At 39.6% G+C, this 17,750-nt stretch overlaps 1 protein-coding gene across 49 annotated transcripts in view; it reads right to left on the reverse strand.

Annotated features, from left to right (window-relative positions):
- Positions 1-17,750, reverse strand: part of LOC106602685 (butyrophilin subfamily 2 member A1) — a 112,687-nt gene that overhangs the window by 90,176 nt on the left and 4,761 nt on the right. For 22 of the 49 annotated variants that reach the window (XM_045716730.1, XM_045716717.1, XM_045716715.1 and 19 more), the window contains exons 11-23: positions 17,606-17,671; positions 17,274-17,294; positions 17,111-17,176; positions 16,952-16,975; positions 16,771-16,815; positions 16,280-16,345; positions 15,958-16,023; positions 15,617-15,637; positions 15,459-15,524; positions 15,136-15,201; positions 14,976-14,999; positions 14,779-14,842; positions 14,306-14,373 (exon numbers count right to left, since the gene is read on the reverse strand). In XM_045716730.1, coding sequence (XP_045572686.1) covers positions 14,306-14,373; positions 14,779-14,842; positions 14,976-14,999; positions 15,136-15,201; positions 15,459-15,524; positions 15,617-15,637; positions 15,958-16,023; positions 16,280-16,345; positions 16,771-16,815; positions 16,952-16,975; positions 17,111-17,176; positions 17,274-17,294; positions 17,606-17,671 — 663 coding nt within the window. The remainder of the gene's footprint in view (positions 1-14,305; positions 14,374-14,778; positions 14,843-14,975; positions 15,000-15,135; positions 15,202-15,458; positions 15,525-15,616; positions 15,638-15,957; positions 16,024-16,279; positions 16,346-16,770; positions 16,816-16,951; positions 16,976-17,110; positions 17,177-17,273; positions 17,295-17,605; positions 17,672-17,750) is intronic. The other 27 variants (XM_045716729.1, XM_045716716.1, XM_045716694.1 and 24 more) reach the window with 26 other exon arrangements.

Consider the following 17,750-nt stretch of genomic DNA (forward strand, 5'->3'; position numbering starts at 1 on the left):
GAGTGTTTATCACAGTCTAGAAACACTCCTACCATAGAGAGATCTTCTCTCACAGGTACTGAGGTTAGAGGGTCAGTATTGACATGGAAACCCTTTCCTTCTTCATAATGAGGTGTTACAGGGACTGTAGATGTTCTCTCAGCATTATATCTGGCCACACCAACATACCATGACAGTTGCCCACAGTCACCCACTGCTTTATCTTCTGTTTCATCCCTCACCTTAACTTCCCCAGTAGTGTTGTTCTGATCTGAAACCCTGATTAGCCAATACATGAGGATGCCTTTGATCGGAAGATTTCATAGTTTCTTTTTCTTTGATGTACTGAGCTGTCTTTCCTTCTTGAGTCACTCTAATAGCACTGTGAGCAGTTTTTTTTCATCCATAGTAATGTTCTCTGAGGGAAGAGAATATGGTTTTATTCATTGACATTCAATATTAAGATTTGTAAGTAGTGTGATCTAGGCCTACTTAATAATTATCTTAAAGGGATAGTTTGGGATTTTGGCAATTAGGACCTTTTATTTAGCTGTTCCTGTACACTTTCAGTCATTGCGCTAACGCTACTTAGCATTAGCTTGCGAAACTTCCTCAAACTTATTTCATACTGGAAGGAGACATTAAAATGGTATCTGACTCTGGCGAAGTCGATAAAGGGCCTCATTGCCAAAATAACTATCCCAATAAAAGGGAAGTAATCAACATGATTGCATGGCCAATCAACAAAATGATTCGTTTTTTGGGGGGACTTTTAGTGGTTCTGGACCGGTTCCAACAGACATTTGGGTGTACAAAGCTCTCTGTGAATGTCGTAGGGTACCATGTCTTAAGGCGTCAGCATGCTTACGTTTGAACCAAATGAGTGTCCTCGTATACTCCCTTAAAAACCATTTTGAGACATCGTAGCCAGTATACACTTCCTCAAAATAGTCAGAATTAATCTAAGATGACTCACTAAATCTGTCATTACATTTCAAGTTTTTGCAGAGGAGATCTTAGTCGTGCAATACATCTAACTAAGATGTTTGGTATTTCTCAATGAAAAAAATTACATGAAGATGAGTCGTCTCTCATTCTTCTTTGAGGTTTAACGGCAGTTGGCATCCAATAAATGTAGCATTACCGCCACCTACTAGACTGGAGTACAACTCCCTTGTACTTTGCTTGAAAAAAATAAAAAGTAAACAAATACCCTACTGTACCATCAACACTACACTCAAGTGCGAATTTAGTTATTGCACACGCGCACTTCAGAGTAGGCGTTAAATAACGCTAACGGAAATATGCAAATAAATGCTAGAACGCACCAATAGGATCTCACTAGCTCTGCTTGGCTCAACCCACCTCCTTGCTTGTTCTGCCCACTATGATTCATTGCTCCCATTGCAAACGACAGGCTCTGCTCTATTTTGAGTTAGTTATAAAAAATATTTGCCTATAGTGCAAGAAAGCCCCATCTCTGCTCTCCGTTCCCACTCTTCCAGCTGAGCTGACTTGAATGTCAGGTTTCAGACCCCATATTTGCGCATAGGGAGGGACGTATCACATTTTCTGGCCTATCCAGTCATATGAACAATTTCCTGTGTCTGTGAAACAGTTGAATTACAGTGTACATCAAGGATATATGTCCTATGTCTGTGAAACTCACAGCTGTGCTTGCAATATGTTTATGAAACGAGAGAATCTTGCGAATGCAACAGTACTACTTTCATCTCGCTGTGATATTCTCAGCTGGATTTAGAGATCTAAACATGAACATTTCATGGAATTGAACTAAGATCACTTTCTCTTGGCAACAGACAGATGAAATCACTTTGTGCTTAAGAAGGATCCAGCCCTTTTTTTCAATTTTCGCCTGAAATGACATACCCAAATCTAACTGCCTGTAGCTCAGGCCCTGAAGCAAGGATATGCATATTCTTGGTACCATTTGAAAGGAAACCCTTTGAAGTTTGTGGACATGTGAAAGAAATGTAGGAGAACACAATAGATCTGGTAAAAGATAATGCGAAGAAAAAAACAACTGTTCATTTGTATTTTATTTGTACAATCATCTTTGAAATGCAAGAGAAAGGCAATAATGTATTATTCCAGCCCAGGTGCAATTTAGATTTTGGCCACTAGATGGAAGCAGTGTATGTGCAAAGTTTTAGACTGATCCAATAAACCATTGCATTTCTGCTCAAAATGTTGTATCAAGACTGCCCAAATGTGCCTAATTTGTTTATTAATAACTTTTCATGTTCAAAAATGTGCACTCTCCTCAAACAATAGAATGGTATTCTTTCACTGTATTAGCTACTGTAAATTGGACAGTGCAGTTTGATGAACAAGAATTTAAGCTTTTTGCCAATATCAGATATGTCTATGTCTTGGGAATTGTTCTTGTTCCTGACAACCTCATGCTAATCGCATTAGCCTTCGTTAGCTCAACCGTCCCGTGGAAGGGACACCAATCCTGAAGAAGTAAAGCTGAAGTTGTAACGAGTCTGCACACATTTGAATGGTCTGTGCGCTACTCAGTGGGCGTTTAGTAAAACAAAATCTGTAGGCAGACTGTCTAAGTATGATCATATTTATTTTACAGTTATAAGAGATGTGAAATCTTATACTAAGTCATTTATATTTTGATTGTTACTATATTTAGAAAGCATTTCAGTCATTTCAAGCTCTATTTCCCCACTTTTGTTGGATAGGAAAATCTTTTCATATTTCCATAATATTTGTACTATGTCCTCAAAAGTGAGTACACAATTTATAGAAATGTTTACCAGAAAGGAGTTCCAGACGTTTCTAAAACTATGCAACATTACCAGTTTTTGTTTATGGCCACTTCATGAAAAATAATTACATTTGGGTATGTCTATTTAGGCGGAAATCAATATTCAGCCCTATTATTCAACTGCAGTAGAAACAATAACCAAGCGGGCTCCCCACTCCTGGTTCAGTAAAAAGCTGAGGAATGGGGCTGGAGAAATTTAACCACTCTCAAATTCATAAGCAGAGCTGTACGAATGCAAGGATTGACCATCCATGATATCAAAATTCTACTTTTAACAATGTTTTTTTCTTCTTTGTTTATAAACATTGTAGTAAAAACAAGCTGTATATTTGGGGTTCTGATGGGGTATGACAGTTGAACTAAGCTCATGAGGCATTTATAAGTGATATTCTTCAAATATCTATGGGTACATATCATTAATTTATAAGTCAAAAAATTGAAGTAGCAACTGCTGATTGCCCCATTAATGGTGATTTGGCCACTGCATGCCCCTATCTCTCCCGTATTACCATGGATCACAGTTTATCCTGGCTCGTAGACTAAGGAACCATCTAACATTTAAGTTGAACTTTCCCTAAACGTAAACAAAAACCTGTAACAATTTTTTCATAGATTGTTTTTCCTACCTTTGAATCCTTTCACCTGGCGCTAATCTGCATACAAACAAATACCAAGTAAATGTAAAACGTAGATGTTACAATGAAGATTGTGTAGGAAAATAATGTTAAACATTTTTACATTCGAGATGAATTCCTTCTTTGACGGGTCATTTCTCCTTAGAGTTTTCTGTCCCTAACAGGGCACATTCATAATACACATACTTAGGTAAATATATTGCAAACCAATCTAAGAAATTAGGCATGATTATCAATGTTATGCCATCAGTAATATTCATTAATTACCTTAAAGTATTTTTGTCTCTGTTGAGTGAAAATTCAAGACAGTGTAAAAATATGAATAAATTGTTAAACCAGAGTCAAATCTCAATTTGAGATATTCGACTTAGAAATTTGAGTTCGAGTCATATGAGAATATCTCCCACAAGAATGTATCCAGAATGAAACAGTTAGCTTACCTGATTTACTCTGTACAAGCTTAATTTGATCTGAAAAACAAAGCCACAAACAAAATCATGTTAATATAAAATCAATCATGTTTTATGTTACAACGTGTCACATCTAATTTCATCACACTGATGAGATTTCACATATTTACAATCTGTATGGTTTTTAATTTTCTGTGATGAAAACAGCGTGCAAGACCCTGAAAGATAACAAGAACGACTGTTGAAAGGTTTTCCAAAAAAATTCTTTGTTTACAAATCTCTATACAGTAATGTTATTATCATTGACATATATTGATGTTAATGACAAGAATGTGTTTCATACCTAGATGTTTGAGCAGAATGCAGACCACAGTTGACAGAGCACAGAGAAGGAGCAGAGACGGGACCAAAGTCACAATGAAAGCTTCTTTCCAGGCTCCTGCACACAGATATTCAACATGGACCAAATTCTTGTAAAAGCCTTGTAAAACACAGATGGGCTTCCTAAGCATGTTCACCTCAGTTTTGTGGGGGTGAGTGGATATTTGGATACAGTGTCTATAGAACATAGTCATTGCATAAGTATTCACCCCCTTTGTTTAGGCAAGCCTAACTGAGTTCAAAAGCAACATTTAGCTTAACCAATCACATAATAAGTTAGACGCTCTGTGTGAAATAACAGGGGTGTCATGATTTTTCATACAAACATCGGTAAGGTCCCTCAGTCAAATATTGAATTTCAAGCACAGATTCAACTACAAAGGCCAGAGAGCTTTTCAAAAGCCTCGTTAAGAAGGGCAGTGATTGGTAGATGGGCAACAATAACAAATCAGACATTGAACATATCTGCATGGTCAAGCTAATAATTATGCTGTGGATGATGTATTAAACCACCCAGACACATCAAATACGCAGTCATCCTTCTGACCTGAGCTGCAGAACAGAAAGAAAACTCCTTAGGGATGTCACCATGAGGCCATTGGTGATTTTAAAACAGCTACAGAGTTCAATGGCTGTGATTGGAGAAAACTGAGGATGGATCAACAACATCGTAGTGACTCCACAACAATGACCTAAATGACAGAGTGAAAAGAAGAATACAAATATACAGAATTTAAAAAAAATCCCAAACCTGCAAATGTATGGAACAAGGCACTCATGTAATACTGAAAAAAAACACAGCTAATGAATACACTACAGGGCTCAATGCAAAGCCTTGTTTGGAGTAAATCCAACACATCACTGAAAAACTGCCTCCTTACTTTCAAGCATGGAGGTGGCTGCTTCATGGTATGGAATGCTTGACATCGGCAAAGTCTGGGGAGTTTTTCAGGATGAAAATAAATGTGATGGAGCTAAGCACAGCCAAAAATCATAGAGGAAAACCTGCTTCAGTATGCTTTACACCAGACACTGGGAGAGGAATTCAGCTTTCAAATATTCCCTACAACACAAAGCCAAATCTACAATGGAGTAGCTTACCAAGAAGACAATGAATGTTCCTGAGAGGCTAAGTTACAGTTTTGACTTAAATCTGCATGATAATTTATGGCAAGACTTGAAAATTGCTGTCTAGCCATGATCCCCAACACCTTGACAGAGCTTGAAGAATTTTGAAAAGAATAATGGGCAAATATTGCACAATACAGGTGTGCAAAGCTCTTATGCGACTTACCCAAAAAGACTCAAAGCTGTAATCATTGCTCCTCCCTTCCTATAGGCAGTAACTTAAACAGGATGTACCCGTGACAAGGACTATTCAACACCGGTCTGACCAATCGGAATCCACGCTTCAAAATTGTTTTGATCACATGGACTGGGACATGTTCCGGGTAGCCTATAGATAATATTGATCTATACGCTGATTCGGTGAGTGAGTTTATAAGGAAGTGCATCGGCGATGTTGTACTCACTGTGACTATTAAAACCTACCCTAACCAGAAACCATGGATAGATGGTGGCATTCACGCAAAACTGAAAGTGCGAACCACCGCATTTAACCATGGAAAGTTGACTGGGAATATGACCGAATGCAAACAGTGTAGTTATTCCCTCCGCAAGGCAATCAAACAAGAGTATAGAGACAGTGGAGTCGCAATTCAATGGCTCAGACGTGAGATGTATGTGGCAGGGTCTATAGACAATCACGGACTGCAAAAAGAAAACCAGCCACGTCATTGACAACAACGTCTTGCTTCCAGACAAACTGAACACCTTCTTTGCCCGCTTTGAGGATAATACAGTGCCACCTACGTGGCCCGCTACCAAGGACTGTGGGCTCTCCTTCTCTGTGGCCAACGTGAGTAAAACATTTAAACGTGTTAACCCTCGCAAGACTGCCGGCCCAGACGGCGGCCGCGTCCTCAGAGAATGCGCAGACCAGCTGGCTGGTGTGTTTACGAACATATTCAATCTCTCCCTATCCCAGTCTGCTGTCCCCACATGCTTCAAGATGGCCACCATTGTTCCAATTCCCAAGAAGGCAAAGATAACTGAACTAAATTACTATCGCCCCGTTGAACTCACTTCTGTCATCATGAAGTCCTTTGAGAGACAAGTCAAGGATCCTATAACCTCCACCTTACCTGTCACCCTAGACCCACTTCAATTTGCGAACCGCCCCAATAGGCCCACAGATGACGCAATCGCCATCACACTTCACACTGCACACTGCCCTATCCCACCTGGACAAGAGAAATACCTGTTCATTGACTATGTCTCAGCATTCAACACCATAGTACCCTCCAAGCTCATCATTAAGCTTGAGGCCCAAGGTCTCAACCCCGCCCTGTGCAATTGGGTCCTGGACTTCCTGACGGGCCGCCCCCCAGGTGGTGAAGATAGGAAACAACATCTCCACTTCGCTGATCCTCAACACTGGGGCCCCACAAGGGTGCGTGCTCAGCCCCCTCCTGTACCCCCTGTTCACCCATGACTGCGTGGCCATGCACGCCTCCAACTCAATCATCAAGTTTGCAGACGACACAACAGTGGTAGGCTTGATTGCCAACAACAATGAGACAGCCTATAGGGAGGAGGCGAGGGCACTCGGAGTGTGGTGTCAGGAAAACAACCTCTCACTCAACATCAACAAAACAAAGGAGATGATCGTGGACTTCAGGAAACAGCAGAAGGAGCACCCCCCATCCACATCGATGGGGGGTGTGGAGAAGTGGAGAAGGTGGAAAGTTACTACCTGCCCTCCTGGACACCTACAGCACCCGATGTCACAGGAAGGCCAAGAATATCATCAAGGACAACAACCACCCGAGCCATTGCCTGTTCACCCCACTACCATCCAGAAGGCATGGTCAGTACAGGTGCATCAAAGCTGGGACCGAGAGACAGAAAAATTGCTAATAAAATTGCTAATATCTCAAGGCCATCTGACTGTTAAACAGCCATCACTAACAGAGTGGGGCTGCTGCCTACATACAGACTTGAAATCACTGTTGTTGGCAATCAGATATATATATATATATTTTTATATATTTTTCTTCGCATATCTTTTTTATATTTCTTTCTAAACCTAAACTTCAAAATACTCTCCTGCAACCCGCCTCACCCAATGTAATGTGTATCTGTTTTTTCAAAAGTATTTTTATTTACCTCGAACAACGCGACTCAAACCAGAGCATACCGGACCTTTTTTTTCTCCATATCCCCAGATTCAAACCGCAAGCTCTGGTCATTTTCACCTGGATCATCGCAGCTAGCTTGCTGCTATCCGAGTGACTACTCCGGCTAACGTCGGTCCCGAAGCAAGCACAAATTAGCCTGGAGCTAGCCCATGCTAGGCCCTTTATCCCAGATAGCTAAAGAGGCCCATCAGCCACTCCTGGGCTACAATACCCGGACCCCTTCTACTGCCGGTACGGGGCACGGAACCCCACCGAGCCTTCACGACTGGACTACGATGTAATCTGCTCCGGGGGGTACTCAACTGGCCTCTACATCGCGACGTCCCCTGAATGCCCATCTGCTAGCCGCGGCCCGTTAGCTGTCTAGAGCATATTGGACTGTTAGCTGTATAGATCCATCGGCCAATTTCTTGGGCCACTATACCTATTTTGCCAATTGGACTTGGACCCCTCTGCTACTCGGAACCCTACTATCCATCACAACTGGTCTATCGACGTCACCGCACACGGAGGCTAAAACAGACTTTCCTCCATCGAGACGTCTTTCTGGTAGCTTGCTAGCTAGCCCCGGCCTGCTAGCTATCTGAATCGCCATGTCTCCAGCCAGCCCATCCACTCACTGGACCCCTATTGATCACCCGGCTACGCATGCCTCTTCCTAATATAAATATGCCTTGTCCATTACTGTCCTGGTTAGTGATTATTGTCTTATTTCACTGTAGAGGCTCTAGCCCTGCTCAATATGCCTTAACCCACCATTTAGTTCCACCTCCCACATACGCGGTGACATCACCTGGTTTAAACGTCTCTAGAGACAATATCTCTCTTATCATTACTCAATGTCTAGGTTTACCTCCAATGTACTCACATCCTACCATACCTTTGTCTGTACATTATGCCTTGAATCTATTCTATCGCGCTCAGAAACCTGCTTCTTTTACTCTTTGTTCTGAACGTAATAGACGACCAGTTCTGATAGCCTTTAGCCGTACCCTTAACCTACTCCTCTGTTCCTCTGGTAATGTAAAGGTTAATCCAGGCCCTGCAGTGCCTGGCTCCACTCCCCAGGTGCTCTCATTTGTTGACTTCTGTAACCGTAAACGCCTTGGTTTCATGCATGTTAACATTAGAAGCCTCCTCCCTAACTTTGTTTTATTCATGCTTTAGCACACTCTGCCAACCCGGATGTCCTAGCCGTGTCTGAATCCTGCCTTAGGAAGACTACCAAAAACCCTGAATTTTCCATCGCTAACTAGAACATTTTCAAACAAGATGGAACTGCCAAAGGGGGTGGGGTTGCAATCTACTGCAGAGATAGCCTGCAGAGTTCTGTCTTACCATCCAGGTCTGTACCCAAACAATTCGAGCTTTAACTTGTAAAAATCCACCTTTCCAGAAACAAGTCTCTCACCGTTGCTACTTGCTATAGACCACCCTCTGCCCCCAGCTGTGCCCTGGACACCATATGGAATTGATTGCGGTCATCCCCCTCTTCAAAGGGGGAGACACTCTAGACCCAAACTGCTACAGACCTATATCTATCCTACATTGACTTTCTTAGATCTTTGAAAGTCAAGTAAACAAACATATTACCGACCACTTCGAATCCCACCGTACCTTCTCTGCTATGCAATCTGGTTTCAGAGCTGGTCATGGGTGCACCTCAGCCGCGTTCAAGGTCCTAAACGATATCATAACCGCCGTTGATAAGAGACATTACTGTGCAGCCGTATTCATCGACCTGGCTAAGGATTTTGACTCTGTCAATCACAACATTCTTATTGGCAGACTCAACAGCCTTGGTTTCTCAAATGATTGCATCGCCTGGTTCACTCACTACTTCTCTGATAGAGTTCAGTGTGTCAAATCGGAGGGCCTGTTGTCCGGACCTCTGGCAGTCTCTATGGGGGTGCCAACGGGTTCAATTCTTGGGCCGACTCTCTTCTCTGTGTACATCAATGATGTCGCTCTTGCTGTTGGTAATTATTTGATCCACCTCTACGCAGATGACACCATTCTGTATACCTCTGGCCCTTCTTTGGACACTGTGTTAACTAACCTCCAGACGAGCTTCAATGCCATACAACTCTCCTGTGGCCTCCAACTGCTCTTAAATGTAAGTAAAACTAAATGCATGCTCTTCAACCGATCGCTGCCCACACCCGCCCACTCGTCCAGCATCACTACTCTGGACAGTTCTGACTTAGAATATGTGGACAATTACAAATACCTAGGTGTCTGGTTACACTGTAAACTCAACTTACAGACTCACATTAAACATCTCCAATCCAAAATGAAATCTAGAATTGGCTTCCTATTTCACAACAAAGCATCCCTCACTCATGCTGCCAAACACCCTCGTAAAACTGACCATCCTACCTATCCTCGATTTCGGCGATGTCATTTACAAAATAGCCTCCAACACTCTACTCAACAAATTGGATGCAGTCTATCACAGTGCCATCTGTTTTGTCACCAAAGCCCCATATACTACCCACCACTGCGACCTGTACGCTCTAGTTGGCTGGCCCTCGCTTCATACTCATCGTCAAACCCACTGGCTCCAGGTCATCTACAAGTCTCTGCTAGGTAAAGCCCTGCCTTATCTCAGCTCACTGGTCACCATAGCAGCACCCACCCGTAGCACGCACTCCAGCAGGTATATCTCACTGGTCAACCCCAAGTCCAATTCTTCCTTTGGCCGCCTCTAATTCCAGCTCTCTCACTGGAACGAACTTCAAAAATCACTAAAGCTGGAGACTCATATCTCCCTCACAAGCTTTAAGCACCAGCTGTCAGAACACCTCACAGATCACTGTACCTGTACATTGCCCATCTGTAAATAGCCCATCCAACTACTCCCCATACTGTATTTATTTATTTATCTTGCTCCTTTGCACCCCAGTATCTCTACTTGCACATTCATCTTCTGCACATTCTACCATTCCAGTGTTTAAATTGCTATATTGTAATTACTTCACCACCATGGCCTATTTATTGCCTTACCTCCCTTATCCTACCTCATTTGCACATGCTGTATATACTTTTTCTACTGTATTATTGATTGTATATTTGTTTATTCCATGTGTAACTCTGTGTTGTTGTATGCGTCGAACTGCTTTGCTTTATCTTGGCCAGGTCGCAGTTGCAAATGAGAACTTGTTCTCAACTAGCCTACCTGGTTAAATAAAGGTGAAAAAAATAATAATAAGTAAACTTCCGACTTCAACTGTGTGTATGCCAGTTAGGCTCTAAACCTGTGGTAAAGCAGATGAATGTGCTTATTTTAAGAAGTTATTTTATCACTTTAGTTGTGATAGAAACTCTATCTAAACATATAGGCCCATGGGCTAGGCTACATGAGGTGTGTGATTATGATTTGAAAGTCTTAAAATAAACTAGGCGCTGTTTCTTGCCTTCAGCTGAACATGCATGTGTTAAAGGGGAATTAAAGGACAGCTACACTAAGTTTCTTAGATTTTTCCCATATCTCAAAAGTGGTCCACTGATATAGTTAAAGCATTGTTGTGAACATAGAAAAACAAATTGTTTTTTTTCTGTTAAAAAAGTGTGAAAAAACTGGGGAACATGGAAAAACAAAACAGAGAAATGAATAATATGTATTTTTTTTAATGGATTTTAAAAGGCACTTTAGTTCACGTGTCATCCTGCAGCATAGCATTTTGAGGAAAGTTGAAGTCCGGGAAAGAGGTTGGGCCATCCTTAAAATGTTTTAGAGTAATATGTATGCCATTTAACAGATGCTTTTATCCAAAGCCATATGAAAGAACTGGGACATTTTCAGCTTCCAAGAGTTGTGTACAGATCGTTGCGACGTGCATCATCATGCTGAAACAAGGTGATGGCGGCGGATGAATGGCACGACAATGTGCCTCAGGATCTTGTCCCAGTTCCTCCATGGCCTACATACTCACCAGACATGTCACCCATCGAGCAAGTTTAGGATACTCTTGGTCGATAACAGGGTGTTCCAGTTCCCGCCAATATCCAGCAACTTCGCACTGCCATTGTGCCATTGAAGAGGAGTGGGACAACAGGCCACAATCAACAGCCTGATCAACTCTATGCGAAGGAGATGTCGCGCTGCATGAGGCAAATGGTGGTCACACCCGATACTGACAGATTTTCTGATCCATGCCCCTACGTTTTTTTTAAGATATATGACTAACAGATGCATATCTGTATTCCAGTCATGTGAAATCCATAGATTAGGACCTAATGAATGTATTTCAATTGACTTATTTCCTGATATGAACTGTAACTAAGTAAAATCTTTGAAATTGTTGCATTTATATTTTTGTTCAGAACATTCAAACATTCAACAACAAAACTTTATCAACAGATTAGTCATTTATTAATTGGGACAACATTTTAACAGAATTCAAGAAAACAAAGGATATTGCTAACTTGTACTACAGTAGCTTCACAGTATACATTTATAATCTAGCTACAGATAGAAAAAAAGCTAAAGATTTTTGGTTGATTTTTATAAAACTCGCCAGCTTGTAGTCCTAAAAAATGTGTATAAGTTTTGGTTCGTTCAGCCATTCTTAGGGGGAAAGATTAGGGTTTTGGGATAAATGCAGAAAATAACGTCTGAGGTTAACACAGGCTTAGGAGATGTTATACATTTTGATCTGAGATAACGTTCCTATTAACTGAAGGATATTATGAATTAAGCCTTTGTGTTTTTTCTGATTACATAAATGCTTAAAAAAAAAAATCGAAGTGACGTTAGCTGATGAAGATTAGCTCCTAAACCTGTGTTTACCACAGACCTTATTTTCAACGTTTATCCAAAAACCCTACCAAAACTCCATTCATTTTCCCATAGGGTTTGTTCAACAAACCATGGCGGAGTATTGCCTACCAAAAGATGCCATTACTAGTGCTCTTTTTCTTGTGGCGTCTGAAAACTTTTGGAGAAAAAGATACACAAAGTTACAACTTGGTATCACTGAATAACACAAAATGTGTATAATGCATGTCTCATTTGACATGAATTTCACCTGCATCTCAGACCCTTTTCACACTATCGTGCTGGCCCAACCTATACTAACCAGGCCAGTGCAGTACAGCTCGACTTGGCTCACTGGTGCGAAAGGGGTTTTGGTATGCATTCAATTTATTTTAATTGGGGTTTTGTCACATCGTCCCGGGCTGAGCACAGGAAAGTAGTTTGATGTCTTCACATCAGTAAAAGTGTAAAGAAGTGACTCTGTAACAACATTATAAAAAGACAGAGTGTGTCTGTCACAGTCTAGAAACACTCCCACAATAGTGAGCTCTTCCACAGTTATTGGTGGTTGAGGGTCAGTATTGACATGGAAACCTTTTTCTTTATCAAAACAAAGAATCCAAAATCCATTCTGTGGAGTTAAAGGAACATTACATCTTCTCTCAACATTTTCACTGGCCACACCAACATACCATGACCGTTTTTCTGTTGATTGATCCTTTACCTTCACTTCCCAATAGTGTTGTCCTGAACTGAAACTCTCTTTAGAAAATACATGGAGATGCATTCTAATAGAGGCGTTTTCTGTATCTTTTTCTTTCATGTAATGAGCCCGCTGCTTTTGTTGAGTGACTCTAATAGCAGGGTGCGCAGTCTTTTCATCCAGAATGATGTTCTCTGAGGGAACTAGAAAGACAAGATTTCTTTCATTCACACAATATGATGGGATTGATTGGTAAGGATTTCAGATAATGTGGACCTTCAGGTAAACTGCCAAAATAAAGAAACACTTGAGTAAATTAGATTTCAGGTGTCTCTGTTATGGTGTGAGGTGCTTTTTCCTGGCATGGTTTAGGTCCACTTAACCCCTTAGAGTGCCAGGTATATGCCAATAACTACACATCCATTCTGAGTGATCACCTTCAACCTATGCTGAAGCATTTCTATCCTGATGGGAGGGGTCTCTTACAGAATGACACTTCCCTCATAGGGCACGAGTGGTCACAATGGTTTGATAATCATGAAAACAATGTAAACCATATGCCATGGCCATCTCAGTCACCAGATCTCAACTCAATTGAACACTTATGGGTGATTCTGGAGCAGCGCCTGAGACAGTGTTTTCCACCACCATCAATAAGAGAGCTCCAGACACTTGTAGAATCTGTGTTAATGCGTAATGAAGCTGTCCTGGCAGCTTGTTGTGGCCTAACGCCCTATTAAGACACTTTGTTGGTTTCCTGTATTTAGGCTGTTACCTGTATATCGTAATAATCTAATGAACACACAATTTTTTATTTACCTTTGAATCCTTTCACCTGGTGCCAATCTGCATTTAAAAAAGTGAATTGTGAGTGTCCTGAATATCAATTTCCAAAAATTGAATAAATTATAAATGGTTTAATGCACTCCAACATGTCAGCAGACTTAGTTTTATGAACACTGTAAATTATACAATAAAGAGGGTAATGCATTTTCCCCCCAGTATAACTTTACCTTTCAGATTAACTTCTTTACCAGATGCTATGTGTTCGGTAGGAGTCTTCACAGTGTTTTCTGCTCCTAACAGAACACATTTTGGTCATTATATTGCACTTCATTATCATACATATTCTATTGATACAAAACTAGGCTACTACATTATTATCCAAGTTATAATAATACATCATATACTGTATTTCATGATAGTGAACATTACCTTCAATGGAGTTGTTGGTCTCTGCTGAATGGAAAAAGTGAAAGTTATTGTAAAAAGGTGAATGTGGAACTGGGACAGTCAAATCCCATTGCGATTATGTGAAATTATCATCAAATTATACAATTAAAAGGGTAATATATTTGTTCTCCTATTACTTTACCTTCCAGATGAACTTCTTTTCCAGCTGCTCTCTGTTCAGTAGGTGTCGGCACTGAGTTTTCTTCCCCTAACGGAGCACATTTAAGTAATATTGAAATGCCTATGTAGAATCCATGCCAATGCGCATTGAAGATGTCCTGGAAGCTCGTTGTGGCCCAATGCCCTATTAAGACACTTTGTTGGTTTCCTTTATTTAGGCTGTTACCTGTATATCATAATAATCTAATGAACATACAATTTTCCTGTCCTACTGTGATTTTTTTTTAACCTTTGAATCCTTTCACCTGGTGAAAATCTGCATTGAAAAAAGTGAATTGTGAGTGTCCTGAATATCAATTTCCAAAAATGTTATAAATTATAAATGGTTTAATACACTCCAACATGTCAGCAGACTTTGTTCATAAAACTATGTAAACACTGTAAATTATACAATAAAGAGGGTAATGCATTTTTCCCCCCAGTATAACTTTAGCTTTCAGATGAACTTCTTTACCAGATGCTATGTGTTCGGTAGGAGTCTTCACTGTGTTTTCTGCTCCTAACAGAGCACATTTTGGTCATTATATTGCAAATCATTATCATGATAAATTATTGATACAAAACTAGGCTACTACATTATTATCCAAGTTATAATAATACATCATATACTGTATATCATGAGTGAACATTACCTTCAATGGAGTTGTTGGACTCTGCTGAATGGAAAAAGTGAAAGTCATTTTAAAAAGTTGAATGTGGAACTGGGACGGTCAAATCCTACAGCGATTATGTCAAATTATCATTAAATTATACAACTAAAAGTGTAATATATTTGTTCTTATATTACTTTACCTCCCAGATTCAGTTCTTTTCCAGCTGCTCTCTGGTCGGTAGGTGTCGCCACTGTGCTTTCTGCAACTAACGGAGCACATTTAGGTAATATTGAAATTCATCAGGCTAAAAACATTGTCAAAGTTATATTATATCATATACAGTACATCATGAGTGAACATTACATTCAATTAGGTTTTTTGTCTCTGTTGAATGGAAAAGGTGAAAGTTATTGTAAAAAGGTGAATGTGGAACTGGGACAGTCAAATCCTATTGCGATTATGTCAAATTATCATTAAATTATACAATTTAAAGCATAATTATTCGTTCTCCAATTACTTTACCTTCCAGATTCACTTCTTTTCCAGCTGCTCTCTGTTCGGTAGGTCTCAGCACTGTGTTTTCTGCCCCTAACGGAGCACATTTAGGTAATATTGATATTCATCACCTTACTACATTATCAAAATTATATTATATACAGTATATGATGAGTGGACATTACCTTCAATTAGGTTTTTTGTCTCTGTTGAATGGAAAAGGTGAAAGTTATTGTAAAAAGGTGAATGTGGAACTGGGACATTAAAATCCAATTGTGAATATTACATTTACATTTACGTCATTTAGCAGACGCTCTTATCCAGAGCGACTTACAAATTGGTGCATTCACCTTATGATATCCAGTGGAACAACCACTTTACAATAGTACATCTATATCTTTTGGGGGGGAGGGGGGGGGGAGTGTTAGAAGGATTACTTAATCCTATCCCAGGTAAATGATCAATGGCAAATGATCATCAAATTACACAGTTAAGAAGGTAATTCATTTTTTTTATTTTACTTTACTTTTCAGATGAACTTCTTTTCCAGCTGCTCTCTGGTCGGTAGGTGTCGGCACTGTGTTTTCTGCCCCTAACGGAGCACATTTAGGTAATATTGATATTCATCAGGTTATTACATTATCAAAATTATATTATATCATATACAGTATATCATGAGTGAACATTACATTCAATTAGGTTTTTGTCAATGTTGAATGGAAAAGGTGAAAGTTATTGTAAAAATTTGAATGTGGAACTGGGATGCTCAAATCCTTTTGAGATTATGTCAAATTATCATTAAATTATACAATTAAAGGCGTAATATATTAGTTCTCCTATTATTTTACCTTCCAGATGAACTTCTTTTCCAGCTGCTCTCTGTTCAGTAGGTGTCGGCACTGAGTTTTCTTCCCCTAACGGAGCACATTTAAGTAATATTGAAATTCCTATGTAGAATTCATGCCAATGCACATTGAAGCAGTCCTGGAAGCTCGTTGTGGCCCAATGCCCTATTAAGACACTTTGTTGGTTTCCTTTATTTAGGATGTTACCTGTATATCATAATAATCTAATGAACATACAATTTTCCTGTCCTACTGGGATTTTATTTTAACCTTTGAATCCTTTCACCTGGTGAAAATCTGCATTTAAAAAAGTGAATTGTGAGTGTCCTGAATATCAATTTCCAAAAATTGTATAAATTATAAATGTTTTAATGCACTCCAACATGTCAGCAGACTTAGTTTTATGAACAATGTAAACACTGTAAATTATACAATAAAGAGGGTAATGCATTTTTCCCCCAGTATAACTTTAGCTTTCAGAATAACTTCCTTACCAGATGATATGTGTTCGGTAGGAGTCTTCACTGTGTTTTCTGCTTCTAACAGAACACATTTTGGTCATTATATTGCAATTCATTATCATACATATTCTATTGATACAAAACTAGGCTACTACATTATTATCCAAGTTATAATAATACATTATATAGTGTATATCACGATAGCGAACATTACCTTCAATGGAGTTGTTGGTCTCTGCTGAATGGAAAAAGTGAAAGTTATTGTATAAAGGTGAATGTGGAACTGGGACAGTCAAATCCTATTGCGATTATGTCAAATTATCATTAAATTATACAATTTAAAGTGTAATTATTCATTCTCCAACTCCTTTACCTTCCAGATTAACTTCATTTCCAGCTGCTCTCTGTTTGGGAGGGGTCGGCACTGTGTTTTCTGCCCCTAACGGATCACATTCAGGTAATATTGATATTCATCAGCTTACTACATTATCAAAATTATATTATATCATATACAGTATATGATGAGTGGACATTACCTTCAATTAGGTTTTTTGTCTCTGTTGAATGGAAAAGGTGAAAGTTATTGTAAAAAGGTGAATGTGGAACTGGGACAGCCAAATCCTATTGTGAATATTACATTTATATTTACGTCATTTAGCAGACGCTCTTATCCAGAGCGACTTAGAAATTGGTGCATTCACCTTATGATATCCAGTGGAACAACCACTTTACAATAGTACATCTATATCTTTTTGGGGGGGAGGGTTAGAAGGATTACTTAATCCTATCCCAGGTAAATGATCAATGGCAAATGATCATCAAATTACACAGTTAAGAAGGTAATTCATTTTTTAAAATTTTACTTTACCTTCCAGATGAACTTCTTTTCCAGCTGCTCTCTGGTCGGTAGGTGTCGGACCTGTGTTTTCTGCCCCTAACGGAGCACATTTAAATAATATTGATATTCATCAGGTTACTACATTATCAAAGTTATATTATATCATATCCAGTAT

The sequence above is a fragment of the Salmo salar genome, chromosome ssa04 (assembly GCF_905237065.1).
Source record: "Salmo salar chromosome ssa04, Ssal_v3.1, whole genome shotgun sequence".
In the NCBI taxonomy this organism is placed as follows: Eukaryota; Metazoa; Chordata; class Actinopteri; order Salmoniformes; family Salmonidae; genus Salmo; species Salmo salar.